The following is a 23,948-nucleotide window of genomic DNA, read 5'->3' as shown; positions in this document are numbered from 1 at the left end:
GAGTTATTGTCAGGAGAAAAGGAAATAGCATTAAGTGAACACACATGGTGTCATGTTTAGCCCCATTAATTTTTTTTGCTAAGGAAGGAATCTCTGAAGTGGTTATTTTTCTCTCTGGAAAAAATAATGTGACAACTTCTTCTTGCAGTTGCCGTGTGTCACTTTCTTATCGCTGCTGTAACAAATGACCACAAATGTGGTGGCTTAAAACAACACAAACTTATCATCTTACAGTTCTCGAGGTCAGATTCCCTTGCCTTTTCCAGCTTGCAGGGGAGGCGCCTGCACTCCTTGGCTGGTGGTGCCCTTCGGTCTTCAAGCAGCAAGGGCAGCTGAGACCTTCTTGGGCTGCATCCCAGACCTCTGCCTCCATCATCACGTTTCCTTTTCTGACCCTGACTCTCCTCCTCCCACTTTCAGTTGTAAGGACCCTTGTGGTTACAGTGGGCCCACCCAGATGATCCAGGATAATCTTCCATTTCAAGAACCTGAAATCACATCTAATCACATCTGCAAAGTCCTTTTTGCCACGTAAGGGTAAGGTAACAGATTCCCAGGTTCCAGGACTATGATGTGGGTGACTTTGGGAGACCTCATTTTACTTACCACGTCACAGATAATTGTGAGGTTTTATTCTAATTCTGTTTATCCTAATTCTCCTGTCCTTCTCCTTCCCTGACTTCCACCCCCAGGTCCGTAAATTAGGTGTTGGGGCTTCTTTCCAGTAAGAGAACTGGTAACCAGTTGGCACTGGCCCACCCACATCTCATTCCTGGTTCTGCTGACGATCAGCGTTGCAGTTTTTGAGAGGACCAGCTAAAACTGGAGATTAGGGTTTCCAGATTGAAAAAATTTTAAAAAACCGTTTGCCCAGTTAAATTCAACGTTCAGATAAAGAATGATCTTTTAGTATATGTACGTCCCAAATATTGCATACTGTACGAAGAAATAATTGTTCATCTGAAATTCAACTTTAATGGAGTCTTCTGCTTTTTTTGTGGCAACCCTATGGAGATGCCAGTCAGTGCAGTGGAGAGGGGTGTTTCTCTCTGTAATGCTAAACCGGCTTGTAAGGGACTGAGTCTAGAGCCTTGGCCTGCTCTGACCAACCATGATAACTAGCTCTGTTTTAGTGGTTAGAAAATGCCATCTTCTCCCTTTTCTACCTTTAACATTTATTCAGCAGTCATCAAACTGTGTCTCAGGGGCTGTGGGACAGAGGAGAACATGGTCTTTGTCTTTAAGAGCTCAAGGTGACAAAGGAGACCTGTGAGCCAGCGGGCAGTGATATTGTGTGAAGTGTTGACATCGGAGGAGGATCTCACTCAGCATGGGGGTGGGGTCAGCACCCAGCCTAGATATTCAAGGACATGTCAGTTGGCAAACAGCTTTTTAGATGCCTGTAAAGGTGTTAATTGAAGCCCATCTACACTAACTTAGTGCACAGGCCCAGCTTGATATCTTTTTTTATGTCAAGAAGGACTGTAGAGAGCCACATTTAGAAAAGAAGAACTATACAGCATTGACCTTGACCCTGAATCTTAAAAGAGGAGTCAGGTCTGGTGGAAGCCTCTTTGGGACCTATTAAAGGAGAAAGAAAGGACATCTGTCGAGCATGCCAGAAGCTGTACCAGCTACCTCACTTTGTCTTCAGAACAACCCCTTGCTTGGCATTATTACCCCCATTTTATTTATTTTATTATTATTATTTTTTAAAGGGTACCTTGCACATAGATTCCAATGTATGGCCCTTCACCATGCTGTCTCTTGCCTCCTTTTTTTTTTTTTTTTAATTTATTTTTATTTATTTATTTTTGGCTGCGTTGGGTCTTCGTTCTTCTGTGCGAGGGATTTCTCCAGTTGCGGCGAGCGGGGGCCACTCTTCATCGCAGTGCGTGAGCCTCTCACTGTCGCGGCCTCTCCCGTTGCGGAGCATGGGCTCCAGACGCACAGGCTCAGTAGTTGTGGCTCACGGGCTTAGTTTCCATGGCATGTGGGATCCTCCCAGACCAGGGCTCGAACCCGTGTCCCCTGCATTGGCAGGCAGACTCTTAACCACTGCGCCACCAGGGAAGCCCCTATTACCCCCATTTTAAAATTGAGGAAATTGAAGTTCTAAGGTGGCCGAGCTAGAAGTAGGCCCTGCATGTGTAGGACTTCATAGCTCACTCTCTTTCCTCTACAGAGACCTGAAAGCCACAGGAAAGCAAAGTGAAGGGATTTGAATTTCTGATTTGATTCTGACATTCGTCACCTTTCTGCCATGGGAGTATAGGGAGAAGGGCCCTGGATTTAGCCTCTGCAGTTCGGGGTCCAGCCCTGCCCACACACTTCTTACCAGCTCACTGCTCTCAGGCAGGTCAGTTTTCCTTTCTGAGACGTGATCCTACCTGCTTTGTCCTCAGCCGTATTCACAGTGCCAGACCCACAGTGGGCTCAATAAATTCTTACAGGGCAGTGGATGAATGAATAAGGCTCAGATTCTCATTTGTGGATTGGGCTTCTTGCTCCCTGCTCTGCCTACCTTTCAGGGTTCCCACGCGGATGAATGAGGCCAGAGACCACAGTGCAGAACAGCGCTGTCCAACAGAAATAGGAGGCAAGTCACAAATGCAAGCCATGAATGTAACTTTAAACTTTCCAGCAGCCACCTTACAAAAAAAAGAAGAAGAAGAAGAGAAAGAGGCAAAATTAGTTTTAATACTATATTTTATTTAATCCAATATATCAAAAATACTGTCATTTTAATATGTAATCAATATACACAATATTAATGAGAGATTTTATGGCTTTTTTTTCCCCATACTAAGTCTTGGAAATCCAGTGTGTTTTACACTCACAGCACATCTGAATTTAGAATAGCTGCATTTCAAGTGTTCAGTAGTCACATGGGATCTAGCACAGGTTAGCCCAGCTCTAGAGCCCCGACACAGCCAGCTCTTTGTCAGCCTTTTTCCAGCAAGGCTGTCAGTAGGATGTCCTGTGAGCACACAGGGGCCGGTGCGTGTGTCAGGACTTCTCCAGTGAAAGAAAGTGGAAGAGTAACTACAAAGGCCACGCAGAAGAGTTGGACCAGCCAAAGAAGCTCTTGCCTTGGTGCCAGTTGGCAGGAGTCTCTGCCCAGGGCCCAGCTGGCACGTGGCTCTGTCCAGGGTGCCAGTTGGCCTCTGCATCCCTCTCCTGGTGCCAGATGGAAGTCCCTCTCAGAGCCTGCTGGCCGGGCAGCAGGCAAAGCACCTCACATCTCTGCTTACTTCGGGAGATGGCAAGTGCATTTTTGGGTTGATGGGGCCATTTTGTTGCCACACTCCCCATATAAAGAATGGGAGGGTTTCCCACCTTGACCCCCATGCTCCACTGTCCCAGTGCTGATGGCCCACCACGGGATCTGTGATGTGGGGGGCTGGATCCCTTCAAGGTACTTCAAAAGCTTAGGGATGTGCCTTGCCTTCCCTTTCCTTAACTCTCTCTGAAACAATGTTTGGGATCCTACCTGAGTCATCTCATTATCTAACCTCAGAATGGTTCCTTCTTTCACTGGTACTACTTGGAGAAGGCAAAAAAAAGCCAGAGTCAGCAAAGCTGATCCCTGATTCAGCTTCTTCTCCCACCCCCACGCTCTCCCAGATTTTTCTGGGGTGCTTGGCCTTGGCCACTGTAGCCCAGAGCAAGCATGAGCCTGTGGGCTTGAAGCAGATGATACTTCATTCTAGCGTGGAGGCGATGCAGAGGGCACCCAGGCTCCGCCTGAGAGCAGGGCCCCTGGTTTACTTGCACACCATCACCCAAGCTGGAGCAGGGATGGAAATGGCCAAACACCCCACTGCTCTTCTGGAGAGAGCTCAGGTGTAAACGTACACCTTGTACCCATCTTCCTGGGCCAAACACCCTACCCTTCTAGTCTTTGGAGGAAATATACTCCCTTTGCTTTAGGTGCACATCCAATCCACCAGCCTCTCTCCCTCCACATGGCTAAGATGGTGCCAGGAGACTTATCAGTGGTCCTCCTTTTCTTGCCTATGACAATCGTGTGTCCTGCCCATAGCATCTTCTGGCATCAGTCTCCCCCAACCACCCAGCTTGGCCCTTTATTTAACTTGCTCTATGTTGATGGACTCTTTCCATGGTTCCTTTCCATCCTCCTGCCAGTTTCTTGACTCTGCTTTGCTGCCTTCCTGCCCATCTAGTCTTCCTTCATTGGCCTATCCTTGACACTTTTTCCTTCTTTCTGTTCCTGCCTTGTCTCTCTCTCTCCCCTCCCCAGGCCTACTCTACTCTTCCCTGATTCAGGGATGCCAGGTAACCTTGTCCTTTTCACTACTCCCATCATTGTGTCTCTCCATCCACTAGAATTTCAAAAGCAACCCTGCTCTTTTCTAGAGCAACAGCTAATGTGTACTGAGTGTCTATATGCTGGGTACTTCACAGGCATCATTTTCCATCACCACAACCCTAAAATCAGGTATTATTCTCATCTTAAAAGTGGAGGAAGGCTCAGAAAGTTCAAATCACCCAGTTTATTGAAGGAAGATCCCCTGGTGAATCCAGCCCAGGTCTGTCTGGCTCGCTCTAAAGACTGGACTTTTTCTATTCCTCGTTGTTATTGATTCTCCTCCTTTTATACTTTTTAGCAAATGTCAAAGAAAGTACTTTGCCTACTGTACAGTAGTAAATAATTGCAGGATTGTTACTACTTTAGCGAACTTAATACTTATACTTATTTGAAGCTATGGACAACTTCAACCCCTTGTCTAGAGCGTGTCTCCTAAACCCAGTCTCCCCTACTGACCAACTTATTTAAGCTTTTGTTGAGCCCAAGAACACATCACTCTTAGAGCCATCAAAGTTTACTCCTCACTATATGAAATGATGGGATATTTACAAACTGTCCTGCACCCAGCGATGAGCCGCCAGGTTGATGAGTATTTTGTGCATCATGGATCAGGGAGATTGGAAGGAAATGTGTTTATTTGAGTTGGAGTTTATTTGAGTTGGAAAAAGGAGATATGGTGGTTGAAAGGTTTGCATTTTCTGCTGGACCATTGGGTTGGAAGTTGCAAGGAGTCAGAGTTTTTAACAATTCAAATTTCAAAGGGCAAGAAATACCTTTAAAAAGAGTAAGATTCCTATCTCTAGGTGTTTTCCAGCAGGGTCTGAAAAGCCACCTACCAGAAATGTTACTAAATGGATCCTTGCTGAGGTGGCAGGACTGGGGATCTTTTCAAGTCTTTACCAACTTGAAAATGTCCTCATTTATTTTATGTGTAATGCGAGGTCTCTCGAGATTTCATGAATTCTGTCCTTGCTCTGTTCTTACCTTCCCTGGCGTGAGGAACCAACACTTCCACCCACTCTCCAACTCTTTCTTCCTCCTAGGTTGGGCTTTTGTTGTTGTTGTTTGAAGATGTCTCTGCGTCTAGTTGTCCTTTCATTAGACTCTGCAGCTCTGTTAGGCTACAACCTGCATGCTCTTTAGGGATAAATGTACCACAACTTGGCAAGAGAAAACAATGATTTTTTCCTTTTACTTCCGATACTCTTCTTGGAGATGCCCAATGGACTGGGTTTTTCCTTTCTTTAGTGGTGCATGGGCTGACCTGTCCGGGGAGATTCTCCAATGAGTCCCATGTTCTCCCTCTGGACAGCGTCCTGCTTGCTGCTATTTAATTGCCCCAGACACATCATTGGACACTTGTCGGTGCTGAATCCCATGTAACTCCCCTGCTAACTCAGTCTCTCTGTGGCCTCTTCCTGTAGTTTCTCCTGGAGGCTTCGGCTTACCTAAGAGCCAGCATTTTCTGTAACCTTGAAGATCACCTCTTCAGATTAGTGATAAAAATGCTAAATCACAGCTTCTGGTTCTATCCCTGGAGAATACTTATACATCGTCATCTAGGAATGTGTCCCTTTGTCCTTACCCTTTGCTTAATGTCCTGAGACGTTCCGCATTTATGGGGGATCCCCAATTTTATAGCATTGAAATTGATCGTCTTTGGTATGAAAACTTTGAGATTTTTTAAGATCACAAATACTGCTGACTGAACCCTGCAAAGAATGAAGTTATACCAGACCCGGTCTCCTCTCAAAGGAGCCCTGCTTCTGGCTAACAAGTTAGTCTTGTGCGTTGTCAAGATCCCACTCATTGCTGTGGCTGCTGCTGGTTTCTGAGACGTGGACAGGGGACTCCTTGGAAGGTGGTCACCAGGAGATGCTCTTTTTCTTAGAGGGAATGCCGGGACGTGAGAAGCAATGGGGAACAGACCCGGCAGCTTTGTGATGACTTAACCATGGTCATCTTCCTCCCCAACAGAGGTGGATGAGTGTTCCTGGCCAGATCACGGCGGGTGTGAGCAGCGCTGTGTGAACACTCTGGGCAGCTACAAGTGTGTGTGTGATCCTGGCTATGAGCTGGCCTCTGACAAGAAGGCGTGTGAAGGTTGGTGTTGGACCTGCCAAGCTGGAGTGAGAGGGGATGGGGGACAAGTCTTAGGAGAAGGGGGACAGATGAAGATGGGGCAGCTGGTTGGCTGTGAAGTAACAATGGACAGCTGTGGGGATGGTCCACCTCCTTCCTGGAGGGAAAAACAACTCGATGAAGCCACCAACGTGAGATGACTTTATCAGACTCCACCCCAGCAACTGTGCAGGTGGAACCATGGTTCATTTTCTTCTGTGACCATGTGAAATTCATATGATTATTAAGGTAGCAAATAAAAGCAAAGAATAAGTATGAGCACTTTGGTGTGACTCAACGAATAGTGCATTTCATTCATTCCATTCCTACCTGGCTGGTGGTGCTTTCCTTGCCCACCTGCATGACTCTGCTTGTTCGTGGAAGCCAGGGACATTGCATAGCTTGGTGCAAACATTTCTAAATCTCCTTGGTCCAAGTCATGTGAAGTCCCCAGCTATGCCACTGAGTAAGAGGTAAGCACAAACGCATCGCCTTTTTTTAAAAAGCAGTAAAGACTTGTCCTCCACTCCATCCCTCCAAATCCTCAGTTGAAACAGACTAGAAGAAAGGAGGCTGAATTAATCAGTTCAGATGGTCTATTTGTTGTTATTGTTATTGTTGTTGTTATTAAAGAACAGCAGGGCTTATTGCTGCTTGGGGGAAACTGCAGTCACTCGGAAATAAAACCAGATGAATCTTGCTTTTTTTTCCCCCTGTGCAGTGGCCTGTGGCGGTTTCATTACCAAGCTGAATGGAACCATCACCAGTCCTGGGTGGCCAAAGGAGTATCCTACAAACAAAAACTGTGTCTGGCAAGTGGTGGCCCCCGCTCAGTACCGGATCTCCCTTCAGTTTGAAGTGTTTGAACTGGAAGGCAATGATGTATGTTTCTGCGCTCCAATTGACTGGGGATCGTGTTGGGATGTGGCTCAGGGCTGAAAACTGGCGAGGGGCTCAGCAGGCGGGGAGGTGGCCTCCTAGGGTCGTGGGGTTGTAGCTGGGCGGAATCTGGGGGGTGTTTGGTGAGGCAGTTTCAGCTGCACACCCTCTGCAGATGGAGGGCTTTGGTCCTCTCGTCACTGATAAATCCGAGGAGAATCAGGACAAGAGAGGAGGATGCGGGTCTTGGGGGCGGGGGGTGCGAGGTGGTCAGGACAGGTACGTCCCCTGGGGTAGGAATCTGGGGCTTAGCGTCCAGCTGGGAGGCGGTGAGATGCAGCTGGGGACCAGGGTGGCATAAACAGCCCATTCCCTCCCTTGGGCGGTGGACGTGGGATGATCAAGTCAGCCAGCCGAGGCCCAGGCAGAGCCCTACAGCTGGACAGCTAGTCAGGCGTGCCCCCTGTCTGCACCTTGGGCTGGAAGGATCCCAGTAAGAGTCGAGAGGACCCTCCCGCTGGGCCTGACCGAGCTCGACTGCCCACCTGGCAGGGTGCAGCTCTCAGGAAGGCAGCCCTGCCATGCGCCAGGGTCTGCGGCGGGGACTTGAGGGCACCGGGCGGCTCCCCATGGCTCCCCCTTGCAGGTGTGTAAGTACGACTTCGTGGAGGTGCGCAGCGGCCTGTCCCCGGACGCCGGGCTGCACGGCAAGTTCTGTGGCTCCGAGACGCCCGAGGTCATCACCTCGCAGAGCAACAACATGCGCGTGGAGTTCAAGTCCGACAACACGGTCTCCAAACGCGGCTTCAGGGCCCACTTCTTCTCAGGTGTGCGGGTTTGGGGGCAAGACCACAGGCTGAGGGCAACACGGCTTTGTGGGCTCCCAGCCTCGGGGCACCCGCCCGCCCCTCTCTGCCCGCTGCCCCCGCCCTCACAGTGTCTCTGCCTCGGTCCGGGTTTTATAGCGTGGTGGCTATGTTATTGCAGGGCTACCAAAACAAGCGACCACAAACCAGGTGGCTCAAAACAACAAAAAATGTTGTCCCTCACAGCTCTGGAGGCCAGAGGTCTGGAGCCGAGGTGTGGGCAGGGCTGCACTCCCCCAGAGGGCTTGGGGAGGAGCCTTCCTTGCCTCTTTCTAGCCCGTGGTTCCAACACTGAAGTGTTGGGTGGTCTTCATCTCTTTATTTTTTATGGGGCTCTTTAAGGATTCTTAGCTGTCCTCATAGAATCAGAGGGCAAAACTAAAGCACCAAGTGTTCAGTGACACATTACCCGCAGTGGGCAGAGGGTACAGAGAGGAGGGAGATGTCCCTGACCCTTGAAGTTATCCTGGTGGGAGGGCCGGGGATGGAGGTTGGTCCTCGGTTAGCAGGGAAGGAAGCTGGCTTAGGAGAGGGCTGCATACTGTGCCAGCTTGAGCTACTACAAGATCCATAATGACAACAACAGCTAACATCTGAGTCCATCCATAATAATAAATAAAAACTAACACTGACTTGGGGCTGGACGCTGTTCTAAGTGCTTTCCCTGTACTAATTCGTTTCCTCCTCTCAACAATCCTGTGAGGTAAGGACACCATAACTGACTCCACTTTACAGGTAAGGCAACTGAGGCACAGAAGTCAAGGGCTCCCCAAGGTCACAACAGCTGGAAGTGGAGGAGCAGGGCTGGCACTGGGCCGCCTGGCCCAAGGCTCGCACGCTTACCTGCTCCACAGGCAGGAGGAGGTGTGGGGCCGTGGAGTAACAGCCCAGGCCTCTGGTCACACAGACTGCTTGCTCACTGAGTAGCCTTGGGCACGTTAACGTTCTCAGCCTCAGTTTTCCTACCTGTAAAATGGGGGCATAGGCACCTCCCTCCTAAGGTTGTGTGAGAATTAACTTAGATAATACAGAGGATATAATAGAGTGATTAGTGTCCATCACAGGGTAAATGCTCAGTGCACGGCGGTTATTTTTATTATTGTTAATATTATTATTAATACTAGCCTATCCTTTAAGGAGCTCCTTGGTTTGGGTGGGGAGCAGGAGGGGAGAACCTATATATATATTAAAGTGCTTTAGGAGCATGGGGAATTCAATATATACCAGGGCCAAGTAGTATCCAAGGAATGCTGCCCCACCCTCGGCCCCGTGGAAGGATAATCAGAGTTGGGACAATCAGGGAGGCTCCCTGGTAGAGACTCCTTTTGAGCTGGGTTCTGGGCTGTGAGGGATGTTCCCAAGTTGGTGGTTCCTCTTAGGAGAGTCCGTTGATCTCCGCAGACAAGGACGAGTGCGCCAAGGACAACGGCGGGTGCCAGCACGAATGTGTCAACACCTTCGGGAGCTACCTATGCAGGTGCAGGAACGGCTACCGGCTCCATGAGAACCGGCAGGACTGCAAAGAGGGTGAGGCTGGACCGTGTCCAGGGTGGAGGGCGTGGGGAGGTTTGCCTTGGCTGCCCAAGTGTGCACATGCGTGAGTGAGAGCGAGGGGTGCTTGTTCCAGGTCTAGCAAGCCCCAAACTGAGGCTCAGCTTCTGCCTTCTCTCCTCCCACCTTCCTGCTCAAGAGTGATTTTCGCCAGGGCAGTCACTCCTTCAGGAAGCTTGTAGGGGCCCTTGAGTGCTCTCCTGCAGTTATTATTCAAAAGTGGTTAAACACCAGGCTCCAGAATCAGACAACCTAGGTTTAAATCTTGGCTCTGCTACTTACCAGCTGTGCGACCTTGGGCGAGTTACTTAACCTCTCTGAGCTTCAGTGTCCTCTTCTGTTTAAAACGGACTAAACATACCTCCTTCTTAAAGTTTTTGTGAGGGTTAAATGAGAGCATGCTTAGAAAGTATTTCAGACAGGCTGACACATATTAAGCACTTGAAATGTTGATAGATATCACCCATCTATGTCATAATCATATTTACCATTTGCAGGTCTAATAGTGAAATAGAATTTGGGGAAGACTTTGCTCCCTGCTTCATTCACTACTGGGAGTCCTTCAGAGCCAGATGGCTTTTCATGTCCAGTCACTCTGGGAAAGACCTGCCCGTGTTCTCACCATCCTGCAAAGGGAGTTTGAGCATCTCGATGAATACACAGGCCTCCAGGCCTTGTCCCCACCACAGAGCCCTGCATGCACATCAGGGTGAGGGAAGATGTGAAGACCTCACACCCCCGCTCTGGGATAAACATTTCGGAATTAGGAGATACTGGCTGGGGCGCCACAGAGACTGGTCAGGGCCTCCCCGGAAGGTTAAAGAATGAGCTTAGACATCTTCAGAAGCCCACCCTCGAGCCCAGCGCTGTGACCCGGACACAGGAGGTCACAGGTTGGGTTGAGAGGTGGGTTGGAAGAACTTGGAAGGAACTGTCATTCTGGAACTTAAAAAAAACTTTGTCTAGCCCCTGTGGCATGGGGGAGGCCAGGAGGGATATAACTCCGCTAAGGTCCCATCAGGTGAACTGTATGCGTTCCCACACGGTGGCAGGGAGTGCGGCAGCGAACATCCCACGTCTGAGCTGCTGCCCCTGTGGGCGCCCGTTCTCTGTGCGGCTGCGGAGCAGAGGCAGCAATGAGGGGAAACCTCCTTGCAGGGCCCCCTCCCTCTTACCCACACTCAGCCTCCAGCTGCTCAGCCTGAAGCCACAGGGCAGAGACATCAGTGGTACCTCCGCAGTGCCCTCTATTTCCTAATCAGCAAGAGCAAAGGCAGGCCTGGCTCTACCCCCAACCAACAGGTCACTTACCATCTCTCAGCTTATTTTCTCAATTAGAAGGTGGGAAGGATTAAATGAAAGGATGCAATCAAAGTGCTTAGCGCAGTACTCAACACAGATAGAGACAAATTCTAGCTCTTGGCCAAAACGCTACTTACTAAGCAAGTCGTGGGACCGCTCTTTGCAAATAGCATGGTAACCAGGCCAACATCTGTAGCCTCCAATTGAAATTGCTTTGGAAACTAAAAGACAGAAGGCATAGTGATGGAGATCTTTGTTAGCGCTTACTGAGCATTTCACATGCATTATCTCATTTAATCCATGCATCCCCCCTACAATGTTGGCACCCCTTTTACCAATAAGGACACCAAGGCTCAGTCCCACAGCTTGTAGGTGGTGGCACCAGGACTTGAACCGAGGCCCATCTGACCCCAGGGCCTGTGGTCTCAACCACTAACTCTACCATATTTCCAGCGACAATCACAATGCGAATAACAATAGTAAGAAAGGTGACCTGGCTCCAGGAAGGCGGCAAAGCCAAATAAATCAGCAGATCTCTGAGCTGGGGGACCCTTGATTCAGGCCAAACCCTGCTCTCACATATTATGACCGTGTGACAAGAGCTCAGGGAGGAGGCTCTTCCAGAATGCCTCTTCTGCTGCCCACAAATGAATTACCTCTCTCTCTCTTCTGTGTGTCACCCGTCACCCCCAGCTGGCTGTGTACACAAGATCAGCAGTGCAGAGGGGACCCTGGTGAGCCCCAACTGGCCTGACAAATACCCGAGCCGGAGGGAGTGTACCTGGAACATCTCTTCAACCGCGGGCCACAGGGTGAAACTTGTGAGTTATTTTCAAAGTTTATGGACAACACGGACTTCGGTATCAGGCTGACACGGGTCTGAGTCTCTGCTCTGCCTCTTCCCAGCTCTGAAACTTGGGGAGGTTACTCAACATTTCCAGGACTCAGTTTTGTTATCTGGAATATGGGACTGCTAATGAAACCTACCTCTCCGGGCTGTTGTGCAGATTAAAAGAGAGGATGCACCTGAAGCCCTCTGCCCAGGGTGGTGGGTGAGAAAAGTTCTGTAAATAGCACCTGTTCACAGTGGTGTCAGTATGACCTGGCACCCATCACACAGATCTGAAGCACTGTTTGAGATTCAATAGTTTCCAGTTACAATATTTTACAAAATAAAAAAAATACATTCTCAAGGTTAAAAAAAAATGTAGTCAGTCAGAGGGTTGGAAAGTGGAAATCAAGTTTCCAGATCCCCATGCTCACTCTAGGAATGACTTCTCTGAACATTTTCTTGTGAATTCTTCCAGAAATTTCTGTGTGTGTGTGTGCACAGGAAAAAATATATATCCTTTTTCTTGCTCACATTTCTCAAATGGATTCTATTATTCATATTCTTCTACAACTTACATTTTTTCCAGTTAACAATAGGAGGTTAAGTTATGTATGCTAATTCTCTCTTGAATTAAAAATATATATCTTCCAAGCCTTTCTTTAAAGTCCCATCCATGCATATGATTGTGGTGGTCTGCGCACCATGCTCGGTTAGTTCAAAAGAGAAATGAGTTTTCCTACAAGTCTTGTTTCTCAGCCACCAGGGACTCCCAGACCGTGGAGTGTAAAACAAACCCTCTTTCTTGCCTTCTGGAGAAGTTGTTGTATTCCAGCAAACAGTTTTTAAATGGGTCATTCTAACTCTGGAGATAGCTAAGCTCTTCAGAATGTATATGGATGTCCCCCTGAATTATGGACCAATAATGCAGGGAGAAGGGGAGAGAACAAAGGAGAAGGTGATGATAAATAGACGATCGCCCAGGGACTTGCGTGGGTCTTTACTGGCGAGAGCGGTGAGGAGGACAGGTGGATGAATGGGTGCCCAGGCTGGGCACGGGTGCAGGCCTGGGGCATCGAGGGGTGAAGGCAGGGCCCGTGACCACAGGTGCCCATGTGGGCACCTCATATGCATGGCTGTCCGTGTAGGAAACGCTTTCGGCTGCTCTCTTGGGTCAGTCAGAACAGCCTTGAATCTGGGCGAGGGTGAATTAAAGCGAGTGCATTAGAGAAAGGCTGCCGTCTGCTGGAAGATGATTGCCATGGCAACACAAATCTCTGAAGACGGCGGGGGAATGGCGCGCCCTGGGGTTGGGAACGTGCAATTTGCACAACTGGTAGCGGCGCTTCCCTGGAAGGGCCACAAGATTTTAGTAACTGCCCCAAACGTCTTTTCCTGTTCTCTACAGTACTGAGGAAATAAAGCAACCGATCACAGTGGCCAGAGTGAACCCAGACCTCCAATTTATCTGAGGCACATACATATGTGCTAGTTCTTAAATACTTCCTTGGGAAGTGGATGGTGGGTATATTGATCATGCTCTACCTTTTTGCTACCAGAGTGTGGACTGAATAGTTACCAGGAAGCTAGTGTTTGACTGCACAGGGATAGCCATAGGGTGTCCTATGGACTTTTGGGGAGCTCCCCATCTCCCTGGCCCACTGTCACCCTCCCATTGCATTGCCCACCCTGGTCCCACCAGCCTCCCCTTCCTACTCCTGCCCACCATCCCTACCCCTACTCTCTGGCCCCACCTCCCTTCCTATAAGTGTGAAGAGCTTTGCCCATTTCAAAGCTCAAACACAAAATGTGTGTGTCATTCTTACAAAAGCCTGTGGCCCCTCTATTTCTTCCTCTCTACCTCCATCTCCGCTCTGTCACCCCGGGCCCCTTCTTGTGAATTGAGATCCCTTCCAACCCCCAGCTAATGTTCTCTCTCCCTCTCTGTCATTTGGTCCAAGTCTTCAGTTAAACTGTCCCCTCTCACCTTGTCCCATCCCCCTCGTAGCGATGGGCAGGCCATTGGCCAGTCATGTGCCCAGCGCCTGAGAAGCCCTACATTTGGGGCTGCAGAGCCTGGTGTACAGCCTGGAATTATGGGGTTGCCCTGGCCTGCTTCAGGGGACGGTCTTGGGGGGGACAGGGAGAGGGGAGGCAGTATAGCCTGGTGATGGTTAGGAGTGTGGCCTGGAGTCAGGCTGGCTGGGGGTCAAGTTCAGCTCCATCCTTCTCTAGCTGTTTGAAAGTGGGCAAGCCACTTAACTTTCCTAAGACTCAGTTTCCCCTTCTGCACACTGGGGATAATAGTAGCTCTTCCCTTACAGTATTATCAGAATTGAGTGAGAAAATGCAGGGCTCTGCATGGAAAAAAATATTCAACTCTGGCCAGCCACTCTCAGGACATTGACGTGGAGTAGCGCGCACTTCATGAAGCCTCATTCACACAGTGCAGTGCAGAGGTTCAGGGAAAGGGCTCCTTGACCTCCTGGTCATGGCCCAACTCTGCCAGTGGGTGACCTTGGGCAAGTTATCCGACAGCCCTGTGCCTCAGTTTCCTCATCTGTAAGGTGGTGGTTATCACGGTAGACACCTCACAGGGTCATGAGGATTACTACATACAAAGCATTTAAAACAGCCCCTGGCTCAGAGTGAACACCTCGGTCACTGCTGCTCTCATCGTTGAGGGAGAAGCTGCAGGATGTGCCAGAAGGAGCACAGACACCAACAAGCACTGAAACCCTCTGACCCCGGCCATCTTATCCGCAAAGTGGTCATGGTAGCAATAGCTCATAGGGTTGTTCTGGGGACTAAGAGAGGGGCCAGCTGGAGACCTTCTCAACAGATGTGGCCACCATCACCATGGGCTCCACGCCGCCTGCACAGCTGGCTGGGCAGGTGCGTGTCCTCATGCCCCTTCCTCTCCCACCCCTGGAGAGGGGGGCCCGCCCCGGCTGAAGTGACCTTGCCTCACTTTCTGCTCTTCCATCCCTAGACGTTTAACGAGTTTGAGATCGAGCAGCACCAGGAATGTGCCTACGACCACCTGGAGCTGTACGATGGGCCCGACAGCCTGGCCCCGGTCCTCGGCCGTTTCTGCGGCAGCAAGAAGCCAGACCCTGTGGTGGCTTCGGGCAGCAGCCTGTTTCTCCGGTTTTATTCGGACGCCTCGGTGCAGAGGAGAGGATTCCAAGCCACGCACAGCACAGGTGCGTGGGCTGGGAGCCCGGCCTTCAGCTGATGCCCACGTGGCCTGGAGATAGATGGGTGATGAAGGCAGGGAAAGGACCACCTTTAATTCTGACCATGGGGGACGAGCAGTGTATGATAACATGTCCCTTTTAAAATGAAACATGGGCACCCATAGGGGGAAGGGTTGTTTTATTTTAATGTCCTTCATTGACAACCTTTTAAAGGGGCAACACTTTGTCGGCGCCACGTTTCTTTCCTCCCTTCCTTTCTTCCTCCCACTGCCCCCCACCCCACCTTTAAAATTTTACTTGTAATTTTGCTGGTCTGTGAAACCCTGAGTCTGGGTGCTGAGTGGTGGAGAGTAGCCCTTTGTACCCTCCAAGGACCAGTTCCAGAAAATGAAAAGTGTTCTTGTTCCGCATTATTTTTCCTCACTTGAAATAAATAACTTTATTCAGCCCTCTGGAGGAAAATGTTTATGCATATAACTTACATTATTTACTGTGTTAAACGGAAGAAAGTCAGTAAGAACATTGGCTCTGCTCTTTAGCCATTTAAAGGAGACAACCTGGGACTAGAGCCCTTGAAGCAACTTTGACTCTCTGATCCTGGCCCTCTGGCAAAGCGGTGACTGTGCAGCCCACTCAGAGTCTGAGATCATGATGACGACCACTGTGAGGTTTTCTGAGCCCTTTAACAGCCCCTCCTCCCAGTTCTTTCCCAGAACCAGAAAACATGAATCAGGTGAGACAAAATGACAGCCGGCACCTTCTCCGTCTGGCTGGCCCTTGCCTGGGAGAAAACTCCCCACTGTTCACGGCTGCGCTGTCACTTCCCTGGTGAAGTTTAAAAGCCACTAACTAGTGACTTCACCCTCTTGTCCCTGCAGACTGAGTGTGGGTGCTCAGGGGAGGTCAGGGTCCTGCAGGCAATGGGGGCACACTCAGGTAGAATCGTTATTTGAGGAGAATTGAATAAGGGACTGTTTACAGAGGGGTGGGCAGGGTGTGAGGACACCGTGGGGACAGTGCAGCAACCAGGGCTAGGTTGCAAGGCTGTTACTACCCCCGGCCTGGATACCAGAGGAGGGAACGGTTCCTGGAGCCTAGAGATAGAGGGGGGCAAACAGAGGGCCCCCCAACAGGAGCGAGGCCCAGGCAAGGAGGGGGCCTGGGACTAATGCCCTGACCTCTCTCCTCCCTCCTCTGATCTGCCGGTGCTCCCTGTGGCTGGATCATGAAGGAAAAGGGCTCATCCATGTAGGCCCAGAGGTCTGCCTCCAGGGGCCCAGAGCAGGTGGGGAAGAATGGAGAGGGGATCTGGCAGGATGGAAGGAAGGCATCCTGCCCTGCTAAGTGCCCATTTCCTGGCCAGCCACGTCTCAAGAATTTGAAATTTCCCAAAGACAGCTCAGACCTGGAAGAAATTCTAAGCTAGAGCACACATGGGATTAAGAGTTGGCAGTCGGACAGGACTTGGGCCAGGCTGGATGTGGAGCTCCAGCCGGGCTGGGGAATGTTACCAGACAGTGCGGAAGCCACGCCAGCGGGAGGAGGCGTGGAGCACATTGAGGACCTGCTGTGGAGGAATTTGCCTTCAGAATTTCTGTTGCTTTCTAATTTCCCATCCCTCTCATTTACACGTTTTTATTATGTGGTCTCTAGCAGCCTAGACACATGGTAGGATGGGACTCGGGCCAACCAGAGTTACCGTCCCAGTGAAAAAACGCAGAAGCCAAGGCTACAGAATATAAGTCCAAAGTACAAGGCGCAGCTCGCCTGTAACACTCACAGGGGTTTCAAAGCTGGCCTATAGTTAGGCTCTCAAATGCAGGCGCCAGCCAGGTCTATTCTGAGGTTTCAGGTTTGAGCGCTCACCAGCAGTTTTGATGTGCTTTTGGTGCCCTCTGCTGGCAAAGTAACAAATTACAGCAAGTCGGCCGGGCAAGTGTGAGCCCTTTTCAGATGCTTCTAGCGCTTCCAGGCAGTAAAGTGGTAAAGATCCATCACATCCCAGCGACCAGTCGGGCAAATCATCCATTGGCCCCAGGTCTCCATAACTGGAGAGAGAAAAAGGCTTTTGTCAGTAGCATGCCCCGGTATTCCCCGAGGCCTCCCTATGGCCCACTCTGGGAACATAGGACCTTGGTTTGTTCGTAAGAGTCAATTTGGATTCCCCAGTGAGCCCTGAAACTCCTGGATCTCTTTTACTCCTCTGTAAAATGGGCTGATGAAACTTTCCCAGCCCTTCGCACAGGGCACACACCAGGCTTTGTGGAGAAAACTGGCCCGTACGGAGGGTGTGAAGAGAAACTGGGGGCCAGGAAGAGGGGGCGCGGAGCGTTCGCTCTGTGCGGAGGGGGCATCGCGCTTCTCTCTCCGCTCTAGAGTGCGGGGGCAGGCTGAAGGCCGAAGTGCAGACCAAAGAGCTCTATTCCCATGCCCAGTTTGGGGACAACAATTACCCGAGCCAGGCCCGCTGCGACTGGGTGATCGTGGCGGAGGACGGCTACGGCGTGGAGTTGATATTCCGGACCTTTGAGGTCGAGGAGGAGGCCGACTGTGGCTACGACTACATGGAGGCGTACGACGGCTACGACAGCACGGCGCCCAGGCTCGGCCGCTTCTGCGGCTCCGGGGTGAGTCTCGGGGATGCGGGGAAGGCGGGCCGCGGGGCTGCTGGGTCAGACACGCGTGCGTCAGAGTCTCTGCCGCTTACAGCAGCAGCCAGGAGGCCCGCTCTGCTGGAGCAAAGAGGGAAACTGGAGGGTAGTCGCAGAGGAGGTTGGGAGGTACCGGGGACCTGATACCGAGGTCAGCTAGGTAAGAGCAAGTCCTTTTTTTTTTTTTTTTTTAATTAATTAATTAATTTTTGGCTGTGTTGGGTTTGTGTTTCTGTGCGAGGGCTTTCTCCAGTTGCGGAGAGCGGGGGCCACTCTTCATCGCGGCGCGGACCTCTCACCATCGCAGCCTCTCCTGTTGCGGAGCACAGGCTCCAGACGCGCAGGCTCAGTAATTGTGGCTCACGGGCGCAGTTGCTCCGCGGCACGTGGGATCTTCCCAGACCAGGGCTCGAACCCGTGTCCCCTGCATTGGCAGGCAGATTCTCAACCACTGCGCCACCAGGGAAGCCCAAGAGCAAGTCCTTTTTAGGACTGCCTACTTTTGCAAAGGGTTCGTCTCTCCCCACCCCGCCCCCATTTTTCTTTAGCCTTCAGGCTTTAAAATTTTTTTTTAATTATACTTTTGCATATTCCACATATTCACAATTCTCTCTCCCAATAAAACCAAATGCCTGTGAAAATTATGAATCACTCTTTTACTCCAAACATATTAGTTACGCTCAAGGTCATGATCATTTTTCTCATTATCACCTCTTTCCTGGGCCACCTCCTCAGGACAGGGCAGGCCTGTTTTGATCACTATTTCCCCAGCGCCTGAAATAGGGCCTGGCATGTAGTTGGCGCTCAGTGCAAGTGTGTGGACCAGCCAGTTCAGTGTCCTGGGCCCTCTCTGGCTGTACCACGCTGGGCACTGCCCACACTGGGTCCCCAGCTCTTTCCTTTCCTCCACCTCCAGGGCTGATCACTCAAGCTTCTTTGCAACTGGCTGGACTTACATTAAATCATTTTGGAGTCATTAGTGCTTGTGCTAAACAGACTCTCAAACTGGCATTTGCATGAGTCTCTGAATAATTTCCCTTCATCTTCTCTCACCCTCCAAAGAAGAAAGGATGCCGAAGTGTGACTTAGCTGATGCAGTGCCTTTGAGAGCTAAAGTCTTTCAAACTGTGGGGTCCACATGCAGAGGAAAACCTTGGAGGGTCCTGATCAGTGAAATGTACGGGAAGCCCAGTTTGGTTCCGTTAGAATCTGGCAGACAGCAGCCTCAGAACCTGGCTCCCCTTCATCCACCACCTGGCAAAACCTTTCTGACAAATGTAGTGACTCCAGCCCATGTTTTGTCCTTGGACAGGACATGGACCTCAACAATGGTCTTTGTCTTAAGTCTCCTGGAAGACACATCACAGTGGTGACCCTAGAGCTGGGTGATTCATGGTATACACTTTACAGTGAGAAAAACCTGAGCTTGCAGCCTATCTAGTTGTGTGAACTTGAGTCTCATCTCAGTTTCCTCAAGTATGGAATAGAGATAGAACCTGCCTTATAAAGTTGTTGTGAAGTTTACATGAGATGAGATCTGAAAGTGCTTAGAGAAGTGCACTTAATTAATCTATGCACTTAATAAATAATAGATTCTATATGAGCTATGCATTTCAGATTGTCTTTGGAAAAGCAGGGCTGGGGCAGGGGGCGGGGGTGCTGTCTGGAGCAGAATTTGAAAAGCTTTCCTTTGAAAAAGAGCTTGTTTTGTTGCCCTTCAGAGCCTCTGGTGCCAGGGTTGCCTTGCGGCATCATCAGCCATCCTACGTCTTTGTGTAAAGTTCTGTCTCATCCTCCTTATTTTAAACTCCAACCACAGCCAACTGGCTTAAAGTCCCTCTGGTTTTCCTTTCTCCTCCCCTCAGCCGTTGGAAGAAATCTACTCTGCAGGGGATTCTCTGATGATTCGATTCCACACGGATGACACCGTCAACAAGAAGGGCTTTCAGGCCCAGTACACGAGCACCAAGTTCCAGGACGCCCTGCACATGAAGAAATAATGTTGTTCTTGAAAAACAGGAAATGAGAATGTTTTTGTTATAACAGTGGCACCTTGTGAATTTGCTCTAAAGCAGTGTGCAGTATTATTCTCAAACAAAAACTCAAAATCTAGCCTTGGAGGTGTGTGTATCTGATGAAGTTCGGCCAAAACAAGGAGAGAAGATGTTCCTTTGATTCCAGCTGCAATGTGATCAGTCATGGAGTTTTAAAGATTAAGATTTGACGTCACTGACTATTCAAGCTATGCCTGTTCATTCTCCTCGTCCCTTGCTCCTATGAGGCAAAAGCCCACCCTTGGGTGGGTCCTTCCTCTATTTCTGGACGTGCTTCCATAGGTGTCAGGCAGTGTGACCGTGTCCTGGAGACTCGGGTCATCTTCTGTCTATACTGTGCAATGAGGATAAAAGCCTGGCCATAGCGCATGTGTTCCTCACAGCTTTGGCTGGAGACTTTTGCTATCTCTCTGCCAGGGACACGTCACCCATGAAACCTGAGAATATGGTCGTCAGGACTAAAAAAGACATCACAGTAAGCAGTGCACAGAGGGAGCTGGTGTGTGAGGATCCCTGTCGTGTAGCAAGGAGACCGCCAGCCTTTCCTCTGCATCATCGGCTCTCCCTGCCCACGTTGGGCTCCCCCATCCCTAACTGCATTAGAGGACTAAGGCATCTGCTGTGACTTCAGCAGCACATTTGCTGGTGAGAGTCCCTAATCTGCCAAGAAGAAGACATCCTGACTTGTCCTCCTGCCCTCACTGACTTGGAGAAGACTCCACCCGGCCTTGGAATTCCATGGGCTGAGAACATCTATTCCTCCAGCTTTGGAGGCGCTTGCTGTGGTTGACCTTGACTCTCGACAACCAACTCAAACTGCATTTGCAAGACGTGCAAAGACATCTTATGAGGGACCATTCAGGTCCCTCGTGGGGTTAACATCATTGAAAACTGGTTAATTATAAGTTATGTAAGAATCAACACCTTGTGGAACAAGTCTACTGTGACTAACGTCCTGAAACCGGTCGGGTTCAAGAGTGCATGGGTGACGTTGCCCAGACTAACTAGCGCTCAGTCACCAGCCTGCAGTCAGAATTCACCACGCTTGGCACTTGTCCTAGAAAAGTGTAGAGGATGTTGTTTACATAATTTTGAAACCTCCAGGTGTACTTTAAACAGTGAGGTAGTTCTGAATGGCATTTCATTAAGGCATCTATGGGCATTATGAGCTAAAAGCTGTGGTGTGTTAGCTTTAAAAGAGTATTTATGTTGGAATAATTTTTAAATAATGTTTACATAACCCTAAGTCCCGTGTGGTTGGTATCGAACACAGGACAGCACACGAGAGGGTTTTTGGTGAGAGCCGAGATCGCTCCCAAGCGCCAGAATTCCTTTGGGATGAATCAACCTCATTTGAAACAAAGTATTTGCAAAAGATTAAAGGTGATATTTTTTAAAGATCAGAATATACCCCCAGAGGACTATCTCTAATTAAAATGATTGCTGGGAGTTTAAAAAAAGAAAAAGATGAAAAAAAAAGAATACAAAGAAAGATAGAAGAAATGCATGGGACTATTTTTTCCTTAAAACAGAAAAAAAGCAAAGTATTATTAATAATAATATATGTCTGTATATATGTATGAATGTAAAGGATCAACTGTCAGAGCCTTAATCAATGCAGTGTGATAAATACTGGCCCACTGATTTGACTGAGTAGGCCCTTCTGGACCTGCGCGGTGTTTTATGGGTCTTCTTTCACCAAGTTCTCTCTTGGCCTTTCTTGGCCCTGAATGGAGGTTCAGCCTACATTCTTATATCGTGATCTATCACAGCCCCTGTTCCCAGGGGATCTTTGATTCAGCACATGGAGCAGCTTGTCACTGGTTCAGACCTTACCCACCTCATAGGGTGGATTCCATTTCTCTGATTTTTGTGTTTTGGCGGCTTTTATTTTGCCCCGTCTGATCTTCACAGTTGAAACTGAAGTCAGGATGCATAAGGTGACTGGTAAGGTTCTCTCTCCAAGAACATGAAAATTCTGTAGTTTCAGCCTTTAGAAATCTGAATAAGATTAATGAATTCCCTGGAAAAGTGAGAGGGAGTCAGAAACAGAGTCAGCTCTGCCTCAGTATTTGCCACCCTCATGAAACAATGGTACTTATTTTTCTCTCTCTAGTATGAATATTTTCAAAAACACAACTTCAACAATTATCAACCTGTGGCCAATTTGAAACAATGGGACTCTTATGAAAACCTTTATTTAGGCCTTCTGTGAGTGACATATTCCCAGAAAAGACAAGCTCTGATTCAGCTGGGGCTGGCCAGACCACTCCCCTGGAAACTCAGACTCACAGGATGTACGCACAGGGCAGGTTCTGCAAGGAACGTACAGCTGGCTTCACGAGAGAAAGTCCACTCAGCAGAAAGACCCAGACCCCTGCCTTGGCTCTTCCAAATGCCCAGTGACCTTCCTGCACATATCCCAGGGGACATTACCCCTGCCTGCTTTGTCCTTGGGGCTGTCACAGAGCTCCAAGAAGACTGGCTTCAGTTCAGAGAATTATCTTGATGACCCGATGAAATATTTGGGGTCTGGGTCTTCAGCCTGGTCCAATTCTAGTGTAATCTGGTCTAGTAGATGCTAGAACCTGGATCCCAGGGCAGGGTAAGGATCTGGAATTAACTTCAGCTTGTGGAATTTCTCCAAACAGAAAATGAGGCTGTGCATCGATTCACTGTAAGACTATTTTCCTCTAAAGTTAAGTTTCTTATTACTCATGAAACGCTCAGCCTGGTTGAATCATTTGTAAAATCTTGCTAACTAGCAAATCACACTGGGGTTTGCCGTTGATCTGGTCTATTTGATAAATCTCAGATAATTCGTGGTATTGTTATTATCCAGTGTGTGAACAAGTGTTCCTTTGGCTTCAGCAGATGTTTTTCAAGTTTCCTTTGTAGACTGAACTTCTGAAAAATAATCCCAAATGCCTAGAAGGATTCTTTAAAAAGAAAAAAGAAAAAGAAAAACCGTTTAGAGCATTATCTATAAATATATTGTATTTTTTATTTCGTGTAACTGTACATTTCATGAAATGTTGTCAGTTGCAAAGAGAAAGGGGAGAGGAGCTAACATATGTCTAGAAAGAAATGTTTCATTAAAGAATGTGGATTTATTGATGTGTCCTGGGTTTGTATTATAAGTTCAGACAAGATCTTGGTGATCAGTTTCTCCAATACCACGAGAACTTGGGGAGGAGATTAAAAAAAAGGGGACCCTCTCTCTGGCTTTCTACTCTCTGGTGAGTACCCAGTGCCTGGCTCCAGAACACAGCTCCCTGTTGGACCCAGAAAGTCACGAGCAAAGCTAAAGAGGGCTTCAAAGTTGCCCCCTTTCTTGGACCCAAACAGGCTGGAAATCTGACAACACGAACGTTGTGGCGATGGTTGCCGCTGTAACAGTGCTAGATGTGGTAGACATCTTCCGTTTGCCCCTCAGCAATTCTCTCCACCTGGTTTTGAGCCTGAGGACCACATGTGACATCTAAAACTGAAGGTCACGGCTCCTATAAGGGGGCTCTCTCTCTGGACTCTGGCAGCCACTCCTTTCACTTGTCCCTTCAGACCTGGGGGGAAATGACACTCTGCCGGTCTGACCTTCGTACTGCATTATCCCCCAAGGGGAACCTTTATAAATAGTCCTTTTTTTTTTTTTTTAATAAAGTATTTGTTTATTTATTTATTTATGGCTGTGCTGGGTCCTCGCTTCTGTGCGAGGGCCCTCTCCAGTTGCGGCAAGCGGGGGCCACTCCCCACCGCGGCGCGCAGGCCCCTCACCATCGCGGCCTCTCTTGTTGCGGAGCACAGGCTCCAGACGCGCAGGCCCAGCAACTGTGGCTCACGGGCCCAGCCGCTCCGTGGCATGCGGGATCCTCCCAGACCAGGGCTCGAACCCGTGTCCCCCGCACTAGCAGGCAGACTCCCAACCACTGCGCCACCAGGGAAGCCCATAAATAGTCCTTTTAATAAGCCCCCTTAAATACAGCTAGTTGAGTATATCACTCATTTCCTGTGGGGGCCCTGGCTGATACAGGGTCCATTTCTAACACAAGGACAGAGACGCCTGTCAAGGACAGTCTTTTGAGGTTGACCAGATGAAGAGACTTTAGGGTGTGTTTGGAGTTTTGTGGGTCATATCAGGGAAGGGCAATATGGCACCATGTTT

At 49.3% G+C, this 23,948-nt stretch overlaps 1 protein-coding gene across 1 annotated transcript in view; it reads left to right on the top strand.

The window, feature by feature from the left end:
- TLL2 (tolloid like 2) overlaps positions 1–23,423 on the top strand; it is a 138,408-nt gene extending 114,985 nt beyond the window's left edge. The window contains exons 14-21 of the mRNA XM_082406510.1: positions 6,311–6,436; positions 7,176–7,336; positions 7,980–8,160; positions 9,601–9,726; positions 11,746–11,873; positions 14,874–15,087; positions 17,458–17,708; positions 19,598–23,423. Coding sequence (XP_082262636.1) covers positions 6,311–6,436; positions 7,176–7,336; positions 7,980–8,160; positions 9,601–9,726; positions 11,746–11,873; positions 14,874–15,087; positions 17,458–17,708; positions 19,598–19,732 — 1,322 coding nt within the window. The 3' untranslated portion in view covers positions 19,733–23,423. The remainder of the gene's footprint in view (positions 1–6,310; positions 6,437–7,175; positions 7,337–7,979; positions 8,161–9,600; positions 9,727–11,745; positions 11,874–14,873; positions 15,088–17,457; positions 17,709–19,597) is intronic.
- Positions 23,424–23,948: the final 525 nt, after the last annotated feature.

Source organism: Balaenoptera borealis (assembly GCF_965194805.1).
Source record: "Balaenoptera borealis genome assembly, chromosome: 10".
Taxonomy (NCBI): Eukaryota; Metazoa; Chordata; class Mammalia; order Artiodactyla; family Balaenopteridae; genus Balaenoptera; species Balaenoptera borealis.
The sequence above is the reverse complement of the archived record's forward strand: the minus strand, read 5'-3'. Positions and strand labels throughout refer to the sequence as shown.